This window comes from Osmerus mordax, chromosome 7 (genome assembly GCF_038355195.1).
Source record: "Osmerus mordax isolate fOsmMor3 chromosome 7, fOsmMor3.pri, whole genome shotgun sequence".
Taxonomy (NCBI): domain Eukaryota; kingdom Metazoa; phylum Chordata; class Actinopteri; order Osmeriformes; family Osmeridae; genus Osmerus; species Osmerus mordax.
In genome coordinates, this window is record NC_090056.1 from 4,362,436 (window position 1) to 4,382,435 (window position 20,000).

General features: G+C 48.6%; 1 protein-coding gene across 1 annotated transcript in view; it reads left to right on the top strand.

Moving 5' to 3' along the window:
• Positions 1-20,000, top strand: part of bsna (bassoon presynaptic cytomatrix protein a) — a 60,154-nt gene that overhangs the window by 5,065 nt on the left and 35,089 nt on the right. The window contains exons 2-3 of the mRNA XM_067240915.1: positions 5,199-5,718; positions 17,802-19,334. Coding sequence (XP_067097016.1) covers positions 5,199-5,718; positions 17,802-19,334 — 2,053 coding nt within the window. The remainder of the gene's footprint in view (positions 1-5,198; positions 5,719-17,801; positions 19,335-20,000) is intronic.

Here is a 20,000-nt window from a genome sequence, read left to right on the forward strand (position 1 = left end):
ACACACACACACACACACACACACACACACACACACACACACACACTCTCACTCTCACTCTCACTCTCACACACACACACACACACACACACACACACACACACACACACACACACACACACACACACACACACACACACACACACACACCCACACACACACACACACACACACACACACACTCTCTCTCTCTGTATCTGTGTCTCTCTGTTGCTCTGTGTATCTGTTCTGACACCAGCTGTCTGAAACCCAGCTCTGTTATTTCAACCAAAGGAGGAGGTGAACAGTACAACTTCAAAAATTCAAAAAATAGTTGTGTGTGTGGTTGTCATTCTAGGCTTACAGTTTTTCTCAATTGCTAAAACGCTAAAACCCATTGGCTGAACAAAGTTCTCAGTTGCCTGAACTCATGTAGCTAATTGTGCCTGTCTGTTGTCAATACCTTAAACCATTTCACATGGTAAAACACAATTTGCAGATCTCACTTAGACTGTTCAGCAAAACTCTAAACACATTCTCATTTTTAAAACACATCTGCACTCTAATGCACATGTCATCCATACTGGTAAACACAAATGGCAATAATCAAATACAAATAGAGAAAACATGTCATTGACTAAACACAACCACTCAAAATTGATTTCACTTGTTTCAAATGATGTGACACATCATTTGTGACCAATGTGTGATGATGTGACCAATATAAGCCAGTTCAGAGAGCAAAACAGGTTGTTGAAGGTGGAAAATATTGCTTGTGATGTTGACCAAGTGCTCTGGCATAACTGCTCTCAAATAAATATTTGAGAGCAGTGTTTGATTTTGAGCACAGTTAAATCTGTTTTAAGGGCGAAAGTTTCATTTTGCAAGAGGATTCAGAGGTTTTGTAAATAGTGCTTGAAGATGAGGTTTTGTGTTTACAGTTTTGAGAAAATGGGTGACTGTTTCAAGAAATGTGTTTTAGCAATTGTGAAAAACTGTAAAACGATGCTGTGTTCATTGATGTGTGGGCCCCTCGTGGGGTACATACTACTGTAATATACAGTATTTACATTCTGAGAGGCTCTATAATGCATTATAACCTATCAGAAGACTGAGACAAAGAACAAGCCATGAATGCCAAGTGAGTGTGTGTGCTGAGAATGAAGTCCACGTTGACAGCAGAATGATGACGGTGTTTTTCCCAGATCATTTACGTCTCGGCTGCGTTCATTCATCTCTTCAGACAAATTCTGACTGATAAGAATTTCAATTAAAGCGCTTGAAAACATTCAAATGAGGAATAGCAGGGGAGAAGTTTATGCCTTGCAGATTCAATTTAGAAACCGTAGAGAAGACTGTTTGTCCATATGGAGAATGTCTAGTTCTAAAATGTGCCCTAAAAGGGTTTGACTACATCTATTGATGCTGCAGTCAGGCATTGTATCACTATACATCCGTCTATAGTCGTGAGGAGGATTAAAGAAAGCAGAGAGGGCATAGGGTTTGTATCAAGAAAAGGAGGTGAGGGTGTTAAGGAAGGAGGTGAGGGTGTTAAGGAAGGAGATGACGATGTCAAGGAGGTGACAATGTTTTGGAGGTGACAATGTCAAGGAGGTGACAATGTTTTGGAGGTGACAATGTCAAGGAGGTGACAATGTTTTGGAGGTGACAATGTCAAGGAGGTGACAATGTTTTGGAGGTGACAGTGTCAAGGATGGTTTTCCGGGGGTACCTTCGTCGCGTCTCTCTCTCTTTGATCAATTTCACATGAGCCACCATCCATCACAGTGCCTTCACCACCTCCAGCGTGCACAGGCGCACCACATCACGCCCCTCCCTGCACACGCAGGAATAAAACATTCCGATTTGCTGGTTAAACCAGAGCCTTTATACTGGGTGTACTTTCACAGGTGGAGGATATATGAGGCCTAACATCTCTCAATCACAGTTGTCAGCTGTGTGTGAGAGAAAGGGTGTGTGTGTGCGAATGTGAATTTGTGTATGCGTGCGGTTGTGATTCAAAGCATACAGTCGGTTTCACACAGGAGCACTAATGGCGTATCTAACTGCAGGAAACACTGCGGTTCCAAACTCTCAGGTCTCTGGGCAGGTGGGTAGGCATGCGCACAAGTGTGTGTGTGAGGGCGCTTGTGGCGTCAGTGTGTGGGACGTGTGTGCATTTGTGCCTGTGTTAACCTGCTGAATCCATCTCCAGCAAGTGAGTCTGTCCATCTGAACCAGCTATAAAACGACTAAGCGGTGAATACGGTGAGAAGGTTCTGAATTTATGAGACTGTTAGTAACTGTGTGCCTGGAGGGAGAAGGGGACTGGATCTGAGGAGTTTAGAGATCCCTCTACTAACCTGACTGGCTGGCTTAATGGCTGGTTGGCGGGCTGTATGACTTGTTGGCTTGCTGGCTGACTGACTTATTGGCTGGATGGCTGGTTGGTGGGCTGGATGACTGGATGGCTAGCTGGCTGACTGACTTATTGGCTGGCTCGTTGGCTGGCTGACTGCCTGGCTGGCTGGCTGGGGGAGCAGACTGTCAGCGGCTGAGAGCAGGCCTCCTGCCTCCTGAGTTAGTATAAATCATTACGAGACAAAGCTCTCCCAGTAGGCAGGCTTGGCTTGAATACAGCGCAGTAACCTTGCAAGGGGGCAGCACCAGTAAGCATATCTGTCTGTTAGGCCTCTATATTAAGGCCTCTACCATGTCCTGCCAGCGTGTCATGGTCTCTGTGTATGAGATAGGTGTAATGGAGGTGGTTGGAGATCGTATCAAGTCTATCTCCATGAGACACCATTTCTGACAACCGAGTTCCGAAAGTCCTTATACAAACTCAAACTACTCGGGTCTCGGCTTCACTTCTGTAGTTTGCCACAGTCCGGAATAAAGCTTAACAGTGTCAGTGGTGTGCTGTTTGGATTGCTATCCTTGCTTCTCTTGTAACTGTCATTTGTATTGAGATCCAGTCAAATACATTTAAAGTAAAAATCAATCCAAGTCAGGATTGAAGAGGCTGGTGTGAGCTAGGCCAAAGCTCCAGAACCAAAAGTTCAGTTTTACACTAACAGCTAACTACCAGCCATGTCACACATTCTCAACAACTGTGTGTGTAATGTCGAGCGTATTCACAGTATATATAATGAATGGTACGCTGCCATTCTAGCGTAGCACAGGCTGAAACACATGCTTGTTAGTACACACTCCTTCACACTTTGTCTGTAATGGCCGCCCTACATCTTGCCCCCTGGATCAGCCGAGCAGGAAGAGGCAGCTAGTGCCCACTCATTAACATCCTGCGCGACACTGATAAATGACCCCAGAGAAAACGGCGAAGTGGCTCTGTAAACACTTAGAGGAAATAGGAGGGTGTTTTCTGTGTGTGTGTGTGTGTGTGTGCGTGCACGGTTTCTTCTGTGTATCATTACGAGATGTCTGTGTTATTGAGTGTGAGGCGTGGCAGCGTTGTTAGGGAACATAACAACAGCCTGTTCCAGAACGGCTCGTGTGTGGATTCCATCCCGCTTTCAGGCTCGGTGCTGTGCAACAAGACCCGTCCTCCCACATACAGAGAACCAACACTGCAAAGGCAGAATGAAGGAGGACATGAAAGGAAGGATGGATGGAATGCAAGGCTCATAATTAATGTGTCATACCAGTGGATTTATAAATGTGCGTCTGGGTTAGGGTAAGCAGGGCTGGGGCGTTGGAATAGCAGGGCTCCACACATGGCGGTTAACCTGTCTTCTCTGGTCTGGCTGTTGTTTTCCCTCCATCCACAGCTTGGAGAGTGAAAGACAGCGATAAAGAGAGGGAGGGAGGGAGGGAGAGGGCGGAGGGCTGGGGGGAGCAGGAGGAAGGCAGCCCTGGCTGCTGTACGTCCGTCTTGCTGACAACTCCGGTCTTTCATGCTGCCTTCTTCCTCTGGTGGATCCCACAGGCTTTGAGATTTGTGGTTGAGTCGCTTCCCAACCTCCATCCCCATCACCCCCCCCCCCCCCGCCCCCCTCCCCACCACCACCAGCAACTTTCCCTCTCTCGTTCTGACTTTGCAGCACATCATGGTATGAGGACAGCAGTGTGTGTAAATGGAATACGGGGGGGGGGGGGGGGGGGGGGGGGGGTGCAGAAGCAGAGACACTCTGTCTACAGATCTAGTCTTTCAGTCCTGTAAGTGTGTGGTTGTGTGTGTGTTTGTGTGTGCTGTGGAAGTTCCTGGGCCGCATATGACGTGTTTCTCTGCGGTGGTAGCGCTGGCCCTGGCTCCAGGCAGGACAACCGTTCATGTTGTTGTGATGGGTTGTTCCTGCTGCACCATCTGCACCACACACATGCCCCACTTCTACTTCTACTGAGGCGGACGGGGAGAGGGGATGGGGGGTGCGGGGTTGGGGGGGGGGACTCCGGGGACTCTGTCCCCGAAGAGAATTCTATGAAAAAAACAAACAAACCCTGATCTCACAAAGAGAGAGAGAAAACTTTCCAATGCTCCAATGCTCTGGGTGTCTGTCTTTGTGTGCGTGTCTGTGTGTGTCTGTGTGTGTGTGTGTGTGTGTGTGTGTGTGGGGGGGGGGGGGGTGTGGGGGGGCTTATTCACTTGTTCCAATGCTTCTGTCAGAGAAACCCTGTGCAGAGGACTGACTCTGCTTTAAAATAGAGCATATTGTTCATGTTTCACCCACACCTTGACTGGTCAGACCGACTTTGTTGTAGATAGATAAGAACGAACAGCCCCACCTCACACACACACAGAACAGTGACCTTGCCACTGCTGCCTCTCGTTATTGTACTTGAACATTTCGATTTCATACAATAAAGAACTATCAGGAGGAACACAAAACCTTCTTGCTGGACGAGTGAAACACACTTACAGCTTTCTCACACACGCACGCACGCGCACGCGCACACAAACACACACTCACACTCTCAATCTCCAGGCCCTTGGAATGTGGGGCAGGGGGGGGGGTCAGATTGAAATGATGACACAGGGGTAGTTGACAGCTACAGAGGCAGGTGACTGACCAGGCCTCCCTCTACATCTGGAGGCTCCACAAGGCATCCAGACTCATGAGGAAGATCATGGCTGGTCACGATCCCAGCTGGCGGCTTCAGTCAGGAGATACAGTCCTGCTGTACCCAGATGGCGCTGTTTTCCAAGGCTATGATTGTGTGTTGGTTGAATGCTCCATTGACAGTGCTCTTCTGTGTTGCAGGGGTCCGATGGGCAGCCCCAAGCCAGGGGTCCAGCCTGGCTACGGAGAAAGCAGGGCAGGAGGAGGAGGAGGAGGAGGGGGGCGTGCCGAGCCCTACAGACTAGCCACCCACGAGAGCCCCACCCCCCAGAGGATGCAGTCCAGCACAGCTCCAGCCCAGGGGACCGGCATGGGCCACGGTCCTGGGATGGGCTCAGGGATGGGTCCTGGCCCCGGGGCTGGTATGGGTCCGGGCCAGGGTCCGGGTCAGCATGCGTCCAGACGGAACCTCCAGGTGGATTTCAGCAGCTCGGGTCGGACGGGTCGGTCTCCCTCGGTGTCTCCAGACAGGAGCAGCAACCCCACCTCGCCCTACTCCGTGCCCCATCTGGCCCCCATGCCCACCAGCAAGCTGTGTCCAGTCTGCACCACCACCGAGCTGACCAACCCACCAGACATGCCCAACTACAACACCTGCACGCAGTGCCACTCCACCGTCTGCAACCAGTGTGGCTTCAACCCCAACCCCCACCTCACTGAGGTAAGGCAATGTTACTGTAGAGAGAGAGAAAGAGAGGCAGAGAGAGAGAGAGAAAGATGGAGATAGAGAGGGAGAGGCAGAGAGAGATGAGAGAGAGGCAGAAAGAGAGAGAGAGTGAATGAGTTCAAGAAGTTGCAATAATTCCTCCCGAGGCAGTGACAGAATCTCTATTAGTCTCAGCGTGTATGTATGTATGTGTGTGTGCGTGCGTGTTTATATCTCTGTGCATGTGTGTGTGTGTGTGTGTGCGCAGCTGAAAGGATGAGAGGACGAGGTGAAAGGAGAGAAAGGGAAGGGTAAAGTCGAGGAGGGAGGAGGTCAAGACCGAGGCCTGGGTGAAAAAAGGAGGATGAGTGGAATGAAACAATGAAGTGAGGAGAGAAAGGGATGGGATGGTTATAGGAGAAGAGATAGAGCCTGTCTGAAAAGGATCCAACCTTGGGGCATTTTATCAACCTGCAACCTAAGGCCTTGGTCAGAAGCTTTATGTGTGAAACGCCAGTTGAATTCTCTGTGATAACCGTATGTGTGAAAGTGTGTGTGTGCTTGTATGTGTGTGTGTACACAATCTCTGTGTGTGTATGCTGTGTGTATACACAGTATCTATGTGTGTGTGTGTGTATGTGTATGCGTGGCTAGTAATTGGTGTAAGTACCTAAAGCCCTGATCCCATTAGAGATCCTATTAGATAACCCTGAGGTAATGCCTGGGTCAGACCCACATGATCATTACACTGTTCGCCTCACACCTCAAAACAGGCACAGTGCAACCTCTCGTCAATGACCTAGAATCTTTGGTCCAGTCTGAACTACAGCCAGACTTCCTGAACATCCAAGATGCTAAAAGCCAGCAATTTGTTTCAGTTTCAACGCAAAAACAAGCTGCACATCCACAGCAGTATCATTCCCTCACCAACCGTTTTCTTTCCTCCATCCAGCGTACTCATCAACACTTCTGTCTGTGCATTTATCTAATCGAATCTAATCGAATCAAATTCAAATCTAATCTAATCCAATTTAATATGCTCCGAACAAGATGACATCCTCATTTCATTTGCATGCGCTGATATCTGTGTGACTTAGTGTTGTATTGACTCAGCTCACAAGGCCAAGCAGCAGTATTAGAGAGAGATGATGTGTTTTGATCTGGGAACAGAACGGTTGACATTTGAGCAGGATGTGCAACATCATAGTCTTAGACTTCCAGGATCTTTGGGATCAGTGTAGCTAACGGAGGAGACAGGCTCGAGTGAGTTAGCATCACACACAGACACACACACACACACGCGCGCACGGGAACACACGCACACACACACACAGACACATGCACACACAGACACACGCACGCACGGGCACACACGCACACACACACACACACACACACACACACACACACAGACAGACAGACAAAGACACACACACAGGCTGATCATGCAGTCTCATGGCCTCTTCTCCTTGACGACTGTTTTTGGGACTTGTGCCTGACTGTGGGCTAATTTTAGCCCCAGCATGCAAGCAGGTTTCGTAATAGAGTTGTGCCTGAGTGTGTATCTGTGTTCATTAGCTTCCGGAGAATGCCACCTGCACCTCCTGTGGACTGGCAGCACCTGGCTGTCGAGTATGGCAAGACTGAGTGCCATGCCATCCCAGTATTTCCACTGTGAAACTGTGCAGGAAGGATCCACAACAGAGAGATAGAGAGAAATGTTTTATCATTTTGAATACTTCTGTGTTTGATTGATGTAGCCTGGCACCATGGACACATGGTTGTTCTATGGAGACACAGTCAGCAATCAAAGTGAAAAGATTTCAAATAATATTTGACCCAGGTCTGTTCGATGGTATGCATTATGGTAAAGAATAACCAGCATGGCCAGTTGATAAGCCATGATATTCCTATAGAGATAACCCTAATCCTGAAAGTCTCAATGAATTTGTATAGATTTGCTTGTACGTTATTGATTTTCAACCCCAAGCCATCTCGCTGTTTAGAATGCCCCTGTTGTTGATGTGTTATTGTCTGAGCCAGGCACATAAACAAATAAATACATGCTGTGAAGAGGCGAGGAGAAGTCACATAAGAGGTGAAGGCTCTTGGACTACTTCCAGAATTGGGATAAATTCCTTTTCTGCAATCTCTCTCCCCCTTTTTCTCTTTCTCCCCATGGTTCTCTCTCTCTCTCTCACTCACTCTCTCTCACCCCCTCTGTGTCCCCCCCCCCCCCCCCCCCCCCCCCGCTGTCTAAATGTCAGTGTTCCCAGGCATCAAGGGTCTCTGTTGTCCTCCCTGAGGTACTGATGGGTACTTATGTGTTTGGTGAAAACATAAGCTGGGGTACTTGTGACTTCAAAGTCCATTACTGAAACTTCTGACTGTTTGGTTAGCTGTCCAGCTCTTGTTATCTGGCTGTGCACTGGCTGACCTTTTGGTTGGCTGGCTGGCTGACTTTCTGGCTAGTTGGCTGACTGACTGGCTCACTGACTGGCTTTCTGAAAGGCTTATTGAATGACAGACAGACAGACTGCCTAACTAACTGATTGAGTGACTGACTCACTGATTGAATGACTGATAGTGCTCATGGCAAGTCAAATACCTTCCCTCCCTGTCCGTCTGTCTGGTCACTCACTGCCTCACTGACTAAGAGCAGCGGTAGGACAGCAACCTCTTCAACTCCACACAGACGACCTCAGGACCTTGAAATAGTCACTGTGTTCCGGAAACCACAAAGTGTCAGAAATTCAATCTGGGACGATTTTATTTGATCATTCGGGCGGAAGAGATCTGTGCCTGTAAGAGAATGGATATGGTAAGATAATGTCTTACAGTCTTACGATGTTTGTCTGTGGGTGTTTGTGTCTGTGTGTCAGAGAGGGAATGGTGTGTGTGTGTGTGTGTCTTTGTGCGTTTGACAGAAAAAAAGAGAGAGTGCTATGTGTGTATGTATGTGTGTGAGTGTGTGTGTGGGAGGCTCTAAGAAAGTCTGATTTCTGGGAAAATTGCAGTCAGGAGAGAACAGAATTATGAAGAAAGGAGCCTAATCTCGAAGGAACTAACTGAGGTAGAGAAAGGCAGAGTTAAAGAGAGAGAAAGAAAGAGAGAGAGAAGCATACTTCAGGCATGCTCAGTTGTTCTTATCAGTCTAGTGTTCCATGTGGAAGGATGCAGTTCTGGTGTGACACAAGCAGATTTCACAAATTTGTGTATACATATATAGAGAGTATACTGTTGATATATAGAGTATACTGGATATATCTCATATTTCCCCTCCTATCAGTCCTCTTTTCCCCATCCTCTCTCTTCTGCCAGTAAAAGAAGGATTGTGTGGGGGAGAGGTGGAGAGACGGGGAAGAGACAATGACTAGTCTTGCTCCACAATGGTCATGATCATGGTCATGGTCATGGTCATGGGTGCACATCTACCTCCTTGTGATCTCCCTCTTCTTGCTCTCGTCCTTTTTCTCATTCTGTCTTTATGTCTCTCTCTGCCTACATTTGCATCCACTACCTTCTTCTAGAAGCCTAGCTCCTTCTCCTGTCCTCTCCTCTCATCTGCTCTGCTCTCCTCTCCTCTCCTCTGCTCTCCTCTGCTCTCCTCTGCTCTCCTCTACTCTCTTCTGCTCTCCTCTGCTCTCGTCTCTCCTCCTCTCCTCTGCTCTCCTCTGCTCTCCTCTCCTCTACTCTCCTCTCCTCTGCTCTCCTCTGCTCTCGTCTCTTCTCCTCTCCTCTGCTCTCCTCTGCTCTCCTCTCCTCTGCTCTCCTCTGCTCTCCTCTGCTCTCGTCTCTTCTCCTCTCCTCTACTCTCCTCTCCTCTGCTCTCCTCTGCTCTCGTCTCTTCTCTTCTCCTCTCCTCTGCTCTCCTCTGCTCTCCTCTGCTCTCCTCTCCTCTCCTCTGCTCTGCTCTGCTCTGCTCTCCTCTCCTCTGCTCTCCTCTGCTCTCCTCTGCTCTCCTCTGCTCTCCTCTCCTCTGCTCTGCTCTGCTCTGCTCTCCTCTCCTCTCCTCTGCTCTCCTCTGCTCTCCTCTCCTCTGCTCTCCTCTCCTCTCCTCTGCTCTGCTCTGCTCTGCTCTGCTCTGCTCTCCTCTGCTCTTTCTGTCCTTATCCAGAGTGTATGTCTGTGCTTGTATGTCATGTTTCATGGTCCGGTATCACCTCTTCACACATGACCTCTGCACTTCATACATGACATGCCCCTGAGAATGTTACCATGGAGACAAGCCTGGTAGTGGCTGCCGCATACAGTATGGGAAGGAGTATGTCTCGGTGTGTGTGTGTGTGTGTGTGTGAGAGAGTGTGTGTGAGTGAGTGTGTATGCGAGTGTGTGTGCGATTGTGTATGTGAGTGTTTGTGTGTGTGTGTGTGTACACATGTTGGGTGTGAAAGAATCCTGGGTGTTGAGCATGTGTGATGCTGTGTGGGCGTGTTGTATCTAATAGCTACACTGTTGGGACTCATTTTGAAGACATGTAACAACAAGCAGCTTCACGGCACATCCTGGTTGAGCACACTGCTCTACTCTCCAGCTCTACTCTCCAGCTCTACCCTGCAGCTCTACTCTCTAGCTCTACTCTGCAGCTATATACTGCAGCTCTGCTCTGCAGCTCTACTCTGCAGCTCTACTCTCCAGCTCTACTCTCCAGCTTTACTCTACAGCTCTACTCTGCAGCTCTACTCTACAGCTCTACTCTTCAGCTCTACTCTCCAGCTCAACTCTGCAGCTCTACTCTCCAGCTCAACTCTGCAGCTCTATTCTCCAGCTCAACTCTGCAGCTCTACTCTCCAGCTCTACTCTCCAGCTTTACTCTACAGCTCTACTCTTCAGCTCTACTCTCCAGCTCAACTCTGCAGCTCAACTCTGCAGCTCTACTCTCCAGCTCTACTCTCCAGCTCTACTCTCCAGCTTTACTCTACAGCTCTACTCTTCAGCTCTACTCTCCAGCTCAACTCTGCAGCTCTACTCTACAGCTCTACTCTGCAGCTCTACTCTCCAGTTCTACTCTCCAGCTCTACTCTACAGCTCAACTCTGCAGCTCTACTCTCCAGTTCTACTCTCCAGCTCTACTCTCCAGCTCTACTCTACAGCTCTACTCTGCAGCTCTACTCTGCAGCTCTACTCTGCAGCTCTACTCTGCAGCTTTACTCTGCAGCTCTACTCTACAGATATACTGTCAGGTGGCTGAGCGGTTAGGGAGTCGGACTCATAATCTGAAGGTTACCGGTTCGATTTCTGGCTGTGCAAAATGACGTTTTGTCCTTGGGCAAGGCACTTCACCCTACTTGCCTCGGTGAGAATGTCCCTGTACTTACTGTAAGTCGCTCTGGATAAGAGTGTCTGCTAAATGACTAAATGTAAATGTAATACTCTGCAGCTCTACTCTGCAGCTCTACTCTCCAGCTCTACTCTGCAGCTCTACTCTCCAGCTCTACTCTGCAGCTCTACTCTGCAGCTCTACTCTGCAGCTCTACTCTACAGCTCTACTCTTCAGCTCTACTCTACAGCTCAACTCTGCAGCTCTACTCTGCAGCTCTACTCTACAGCTCTACTCTTCAGCTCTACTCTACAGCTCAACTCTACAGCTCAACTCTGCAGCTCTACTCTGCAGCTCTACTCTGCAGCTCTACTCTGCAGCTCTACTCTACAGCTCAACTCTGCAGCTCAACTCTGCAGCTCTACTCTGCAGCTCTACTCTACAGCTCTACTCTGCAGCTCTACTCTCCAGCTCTACTCTGCAGCTCTACTCTACAGCTCAACTCTGCAGCTCTACTCTTCAGCTCTACTCTTCAGCTCTACTCTGCAGCTCTACTCTGCAGCTCTACTCTCCAGCTTTACTCTGCAGCTCTATACTGCAGCTCTACTCTGCAGATATACTGTCAGGTGGCTGAGCGGTTAGGGAGTCGGACTCGTAATCTGAAGGTTACCGGTTTGATTTCCGGCTGTGCAAAATGACGTTTTGTCCTTGGGCAAGGCACTTCACCCTACTTGCCTCGGTGAGAATGTCCCTGTACTTACTGTAAGTCGCTCTGGATAAGAGTGTCTGCTAAATGTAAATTTAATACTCAGCAGCTCTACTCTACAGCTCTACTCTGCAGCTCTACTCTGCAGCTCTACTCTCCAGCTCTACTCTGCAGCTCTACTCTCCAGCTCTACTCTACAGCTCTACTCTGCAGCTCTACTCTGCAGCTCTACTCTACAGCTCTACTCTGCAGCTCTACTCTGCAGATCTATAATGCAGCTCTACTCTCCAGCTCTACTCTACAGCTCTACTCTGCAGCTCTACTCTGCAGATCTATAATGCAGCTCTACTATGCAGCTCTACTCGCCAGCTGTACTTTACAGCTCTATACGGCAGATCTATACTGCAGCTCTATACTGCAAATCTACTCTGCAGCTCTACTCTGCAGTTCTATACTGCAGCTCAATAGTCCAGCTCTGTGCTGTAGCTCTATACTGTAGCTCTGTACTGTAGCTCTATACTAGCTCTACTCTGCAGCTGACCCATCTCCACTGTAGTGTTAAATGTAGTGTATAGTCACTCTCTAAATTGAGGAGTATTCAGTCTGAAGGATGAACATTTTATTATGTAAACTTTTAGACTTGTCTAGTGCACTGTGTTTGCATTTTGTGTGGTGTGTCAGTACTTGTTATGTAGTGTGCTGTATTATTTGGTGTTTAGGGAAAAGTATTTGGTGTGTAAACAAATATAGTATTTAATGTATTGTACATAATGTTCTGTGCAGTGGGTCATATTATGTGTGTAATAGTATGTGTGTGGTGTATTCTGTGAGTACGTATTATTCTGTTTGTAGAGTGTAGTATTTTGGCTTTTGAGCAATTGAACTCATCAGTCAGGCGTGTCTGTTTGGTTCCTGGCACCTCGCAGGAAGGAGTTGTAGACCAGATTGGGATTATCTCTTAATTTAGCCCAGCGGAACTCTCACAGCAAGGGCAGCCAGGTGTACACCAGCCCCCCCAGCCCCCCCCCCCCCCCCCCCTGGTACTGGTCCCTGAGAATTTGAATTATAACTGGTTATTATACATCTACCTATCTCTGTTCCCTGCCCTAACCCCTTTACCTCCCTGACCCACCTGGCCCTGGTCCTGGCCCTGGTTTTGGCCATGGAGTGGCTCCTAGTCGCTGGACCGGTAAGCTAGCCTGACACATGGATAATCACAGCACAGAACAGAGGAGGAGAGGGACGGGAGGGTCTGTTTGCTAATTAAACGGTAGTTGTTTTTCCCTTAGCAGCAAGTGTGTAGGAGGGAACTGGAACACATTATTGAGTTAGTCACTGATCTAATTGGAATGACCACTGTGTGTTTGTGATAAACTAAACAGTTTGTAGCATACTAGTCCTGTGTTCTCCTCTGTACTGCTGTTCTCCTGTGTTGTCTGAAATTCTTATATTAAGTTCTGCTATGTTCTCGTGTTACTGCCCAATGTCACCACCCAACGCAACCCCGGACCACCTATTTAAACCACACCTAATCACCAAACTGAGACCTGGATCTATATTGAGGGTACACACTTGAAACAGACAACTACAGGTCCTCACAAAACATGAGGCCATCTTATCTAACATCACATATCTCACCACCAGCTCTATTGATACCATTCCCTGGGTGGGTCAAACAGAAGGGTGGATTTTCAATAAACATTTGTAGTTTGGGAGGCGGAGCCCAAGTGCGAGGGATACCAAGCCCTTAGATGAAGGACAGCATTCTGATGTGTTGAAATGAATTTAATAAGGTAAAGATTTAATCCATATAACTAATGCTGAGTTATATATTTACGGGTATGGAATTGTACATTTTGCCTGTACTTAATTGAGTTTCTTCTCAGAGTGATTTTGTCACTTATGGGAGAGGTAATGAGTATAAATGTTGATAGCTGTGAGTCATTCTGGGAAATTCTGTATTCAGTGTTGACCAGCAGTGAAAGGTGAATGCAATTGGTTTATGTTGAATTGTTTTCAGTTTAAGAGTTATGATTTTGGTGTGTGATGCCATGAGTTTTCTTTGTGATATGTATCGGCAAAACGTTTATGTTTAATTATCTAAATTTAGGATGAGTTGTTTTGGAGTAGACAACTAATGTAATGTTCCAAAGCGACTAATCCTAGATACAGATAATTAAACATAAACATTTGGCCAATACTTACCACGGAAAATAAGTCATGACTATGTTCTTCTCCACTCACTTCTGTTCTCCTATGTTCTCCTATGTTGTTCAATGTTGTTCAATGATCATAAGTTTCCCAGCATCAGCCCGATTCTGTTGATTCTCCTGTTCTGTTTTATGTAATGCATTTTCCTGCGAGTTCCTGTGTTCTCCTGCATTCTCCTGTGTATTTCTGTCTTCTTCTCTGCTCTTATGGGGACAGCTCTTATAAATGATTCATGACCACAGCCCATCAGAGCTGGGCAAAGCCTCTACATAGACCAGAGAGAAGCCAGAGGCAACACACATGTACATGCATAGACGCACACATACACACGCGTGCGCGCACACACACTCAGTCATACCTAGAATCAGACAACTCATCATGTTTGCCTTTTCTACATCAGTTCCTAGCCATTTCGATCAAAGCTGCAGCATCAAAACAACACTGCAACATGTAAAAGATGAAAGCAGGTGAATATGCACAGTGCTGCTTAAATGTTTCATGGTCACTCCTAGCTAGAAGGTTAGGGTGAGAAAAGCTGTGGGTCTCTCACACTCTCTGAAGGTCAGAAAACATGGCCGCTCAATGTAGAGAGATACAGAACGGACAACACCAGACATGACCACAACAGAGCAGACCACAACCGACCAGACCACAAAATACAAGACCAGACTGCAATAGAATAGACCAAGAGAGGTTAGAATGTTTTATCACCTTCCCAGTGTCGCACCGGGGTGATAGCAATTATAGAGAGACAGGTAATAGACTGGAGTGTGTACGTGTGAGTGTGTGTGTGTATGGGGGGGGGGGTTTGCGTCGTCTTTCTCTCAGGGACATTAGGGAGGACAAACTGTTTGCTCCTATAGAAATTAGGCCAGTTTCTCTATCTCTCTCTCTGTCTCTCCTCTCACACCTCTCACAGATGTGTTCTTTATCTATATAAAACCCTGAGGATTATTCATGGTGATGTAATCTATAATTTGCTATCAGTTGCCATAATTATGCGATGATTTACAGTTCAGAGTGGAGTCCCTGAATTTAATTGTTTATGGTGGATCCCTCATTGGTACCCTGGAACTCCTCTTCTATGGGTGGGAAATATGGATATCTATTTCATTTACTGTTGAGAGTGAACAGGCATAGCAGACCTTTAGGGTGTAATGTACCTTCATTATATTAGATAATTTAGGTGTGTGTGTGTGTGTGCGGGTGTGTGTGTGTTTGTGTGTCTGTGCATGTGTTACTGTACTGCAGTTTGCCTGGCTGTGGATATTAATCACAAGTAATGTTGTTTAGATTTCCCTCTATACACCATGTTCTGTATGCTCACAACAAACATGGCATTGTAGCTCTGCCCCTGTTATCTGTCTTCTAGTATCAGGCACAACAGGGCCTGTGTGTGTGTGTGTGTGTGTGTATGAACAGTGTTTTTGTTTTAGTGCTATTCAATTGTTTGTTTAGCAATGGCAGTGTTTTCCAGTCCACCTGTCTAATAAATATTTCATTGAGGATACATGGTGCATGTGAGAGTATCTGTGTGTGTGAGTGTTTTGTGTTTGGAGTGTGTGTGTGTGTGTGAGTTCGAGCCTGGCTGTGCCTCCCCCAGTCAGAAGAGTGTGCAACAGCCCCGGAAATTGCCAGGCTTGTTGTAGTGTCGCACGGTGTCACACTCTGTTTTCTACGAACGATGGCTCTCCAAGCACCAGAGTCTGTTGACGCTGACGTGTGTGTGTGTCTGAGACGGTGAGAGAGTTTCTGTGCAGTTCTGAACGTTTGTGTGTGTGTGCGCATACTTCTACGTGAGATTGCTGACATGTATGTGTGCAAATTGCTTTCGACTCACTTCAGTCGGTTTAGACACATGACAGTGACACAGGGCAGAGTCCATTCAGCCCCCCCCCCCCCCCCCCTCTCTCTCTCTCTCTCTCTCTCTCTCTCTCTCTCTCTCTCTCTCTCTCTCTCTCTCTCTCTCTCTCTCTCTCTCTCTCTCACACTCTCAGCCTCCACTCCTCCCTCTCTCTCTCCCTCCTCAATCTCTCACTCCTTTCCTCACCCAGCCCCAACTCTTTCCTTCCTTCCCCCTTTCCCTCCATCCCTCCAGTCCTGGCTGCCCTGTTTGTGTTTGTCTCCTCTCTGTATGTGTGTCACCTCGAGCTGATTTAGAAGACCACATTAGGGGTGTACAGGTCTGCTGTAGGGTACAGCACGGTCTGTGTGAGGGCTGGATGAGGCTATACACCACTGGTCCAGAACAGTGAATATTACCAGGTTGTGTGACCTCCCCAGGGTCTGCTTCATGGCTAAAATATCCGAGCTGAAACATGACCCTGCTGGTCTTATGTATAATAGCTACAGGCATCCAGTCTAGCCTAGCTTAGCCCAGACCACCTCATGCAGTTCTGGGTCTGTTCACGGTTGGGTGACCCGCTGGTTCAGTATGAGCTTGACTTTAAACGTGAGGAGTGGGTGAGTTCTGTTGTGGTTCTGTTGATGTTCCGCAATCAGATAACTTGTTTGTGCAGTAGGCTACTGATGCTTCATGCTAACTGAGGTGAGTTTACCTTAGGACATTACTGTATTCTAGAAGTATGGAGGGTTACGGTATCTTTGCTGTGTGAGGGTATGGCTGGACTGTGTGTGTATGTGTGTTAGTAGTGTACGGGATGTGACTCTCTCTGAGTGTGTGTGTGTCTGTGTATTAGTAAAGAGGATGAGAGTTGATGTGGTGTGACGAGATGCGATGTGATTGGTGCTGTAGAGCTGTCTGTCTTTGAAAGGCTGACTGGCCCTTCCTTCCTGCCTTCACTAAGGAGGGAGCGAGCAAGCGCTCTTAGTCCTTGACTGCTTCCTGTCATGCTCAGTACCGGCCAGACAGCCTCAGTCCATCATTAACATCAACACACTCCGACCGAGGGCCGTGTCGATATAGAGAGAGGGGAAGAGGAGAGAGAGGGGAAGGAGAGGGGAGCAGAAGAGGAGGAACTGGTTCGTTTTTTGGACGATTATACTTTCAAATAAGCTTCAGTTTACAATTCAAACAGCCAGGTCTACATGTTCTTTGCTCATACAGAGGGGAGACGAGGAACGGAGAGGAAGAGGAGAAGGGGAAGACGGAGAGTGAAGAGGCTAAATGAGGAGTACGGAGAGAATATTTGAGGAGAGAAATACGATTAGAAGATAACTTGACAGGACACACGGTCCGTAGGAGAGGTGAGGAGAAGAGGGGGAGGAAAGGAGAAGAGAGGGGAGGGGAAGGGAAGGAAAGGAGGGTGCATGAAAAAACAGGTCGGTCAGCATCTTGTCCGTCGGTCACACTGGGAGTTTCTTCATCTGCGGTCGGAGGTCCACTCACTGTTCTGTCGATTTGTGGTCAGGTTGATGAACTGGTTGTTCTGATTGCTAATTCAGATAAATTCGATTGTAACAGGTCTGAGTCACATCTAAGACTAGTCTGTACGTGGTGGAAGACGATTAGTTGTAGTAAGGTGGCTGTATGCTAGTGTTTTACAGCTTTATCGTTTGTTGTGGAGATGAGTCATGTTTAAAACTGTTTTGTACAACAACCCAATTCTGGGAGCCTTTATGGTGAATTAATTCTTGAAGATATGCTAACAAACAAAGCTAACTTAAAGCTTGAAGCTAGGAAGCTGGCTGGGGAAGATGCTGGAAGGTTTTTTCTCACCATCTGTATTAGTGTTTTAATTTTGGGCTTAAGATGGGAGAAGTAGTTGAACAAATGAATGTATTTCTTGAATTAATTTGCTTTATTTACTACATGATGTTAGCAAAAAGAGCTAACTGAGCTGCCTAGTCGAGACAGCTCATGGTTTTCATGTCTATTCTGGGAAAGACACTTGAGAAAGTCAAGAGTATGAATGATTGTGATATGAGTGAATCTAACTGTCCGTCCTCTGTGTTGAACAGGTGCAGGAGTGGCTGTGCCTGAACTGCCAGATGCAGAGAGCCCTGGGCATCGACATGACCACACCTCGCTCCAAGAGCCAACAGCAGATCCACTCTCCTTCCCATCAGGCCAAGCCCATCGTCCAGCCACTGGCACAACCAAAGCCCCAAGCCCAGCCCCAGACCCAGACCCAGACCCAGACCCAGCACCAGACCCAGCACCAGACCCAGCACCAGACCCAACCCTACTCCCAGTCCCAGCCCTACTCCAAGCCCCAGTCCCAGCCCTACTCCCAGCCTCAACACCAGCCCCAAAATCAGCCCTACTCCCAGCCTCAACACCAGACCCAGCCCTACTCCCAGCCTCAACACCAGACCCAGCCCTACTCCCAGCCTCAACACCAGCCCCAGACCCAGCCCTACTCCCAGCCCCACACACAGCCCTACTCCCAGCCTCAACCTTTTCAGCAGTCTCAGCCCCAGTCCTTCCAGCAGACTCAGCCCAGACTCCAGTCCCAAGTTCAACCCCACCCCCAGGCCTCCCCTGGCCTGCAAAGACAACCTGGCCCCGGTATGGCGTCCCAGCCTGGGGCTCAGGTAGGTCCAGCGACCCAGGGCATGAGGCCCTCTGACCCTTACACCCAGAGAGGACCTGGGGGTCCTGGAGGTCCAATAGGTCCTGGAGGCCAGGCCCAGAACCAAGGAGGCCCTCGCATCCCCCACCCAGGAGCAGTGCCACTCCCTGGGCTGGCTAAGGCTCCCTCGCAGCCTGACCTGGGGCGGGGCTCCCCACTCCACCAGGCTGCCGGCCGCTACGACCACACCCGAAGTGCCGGTTCCTCCCCGGCCCACAGGCCCGCTGCGGCCCAGCCACCACCGGCTCAAGACGGCCTGACAAAGCTGTTTGGGTTTGGGGCGAGTCTCCTGAACCAGGCCAGTACCCTGATCTCTGTGGACCCCTTGCCCACAGCCCCCAACTCGACAGCCTCCAATAGCAGGGGCAAGGTGCTATTCAGTGATGCTAGCTCCGCCAAGCAGCAAGGCCCAGGGCTCCCCGGTGCCAAACCATTCCAAATGGGGGGGCCACATGCCCCTACACAAATGGGTGGTCCTCATGCCCCTACACAAATGGGGGGGCCACATGCCCCTACACAAATGGGGGGGCCACATGCCCCTACAAAAATGGGGGGTCCTCATGCCCCTACCCAAATGGGGGGGCCACATGCCCCTACCCAAATGGGGGGCCCTCATGCCCCTACCCAAATTGGGGGGCCACCAGCGCAGATTCAACAACAGTCTCCAGCGCATCACCAGAAAGGGCCGCAACAGCAACAACAACAGCATCTCAAACCGACTGGTAGACAGGAGCCCTGCCCAGCACCCACCCCCGCGCCCGTGCCCTCGGAGCCTGAAAGGCCGAAGGAGCTGTGCCCGCTGTGTAAGACTGTGCTGAACATCGGGAGCAGCGAGCCCGCCAACTACAACTCCTGTACCCAGTGTCACACGCAGGTTTGCAACCTGTGTGGCTTCAACCCTACACCCCACCTGGTGGAGGTAAGACTCCGCCTCGCTGGAGACAGTTTTGCACCTTATGATACAGTGCTACTCAAACTCCCCCTCTTCTCTTCACTCCTCTCACACTGTCTCCTCTCCTGTCTCCTGTCTCGCTCTGTACTCTCTTCTCTCCTCTCTCACTCTCCCACCTCCACTTTCGACACACGTCTCCCAGTCTAAATGTTGTGTTATATAACACTACACTCCCGCCGAGTCAAGAGGTGATAGTCGCTTCTGTTCAATTCTATTCAATAGAGCTGTTTTTATTAAGTGAGTGGTAACGTGACTCTCCTCTTAGAAGCACAGGCTTCTCTTCTCTCTCTCTCTATCTCTCTTTCTTTCCCTGTCTCCATCTATGTTGTTGCACTCAATTTTTTAAGAAACATACCTTGGCAGGGAACACTGCAGGAAGACTAATGGTTACCCTGAGTTGTGATAGAACAGAGACAGTGACAGAAACGCAAATATTTAGAACCTAAAAGGCCTCTGTGACTGAGGACAGTCTTTGTGGTTTCAAGTTTATTTTGCTAGTACATTCGAATTCTTTGTCTAGCTCCTCTGGACAGTTTACTGGACCAAGGTGAAAGAATACGACTAACATACAGTGACAGGTAATTTGGGGGGCTCTGAAAGCTACTCTGTAGCAGCTGGGTCAGAGTCTGAGAG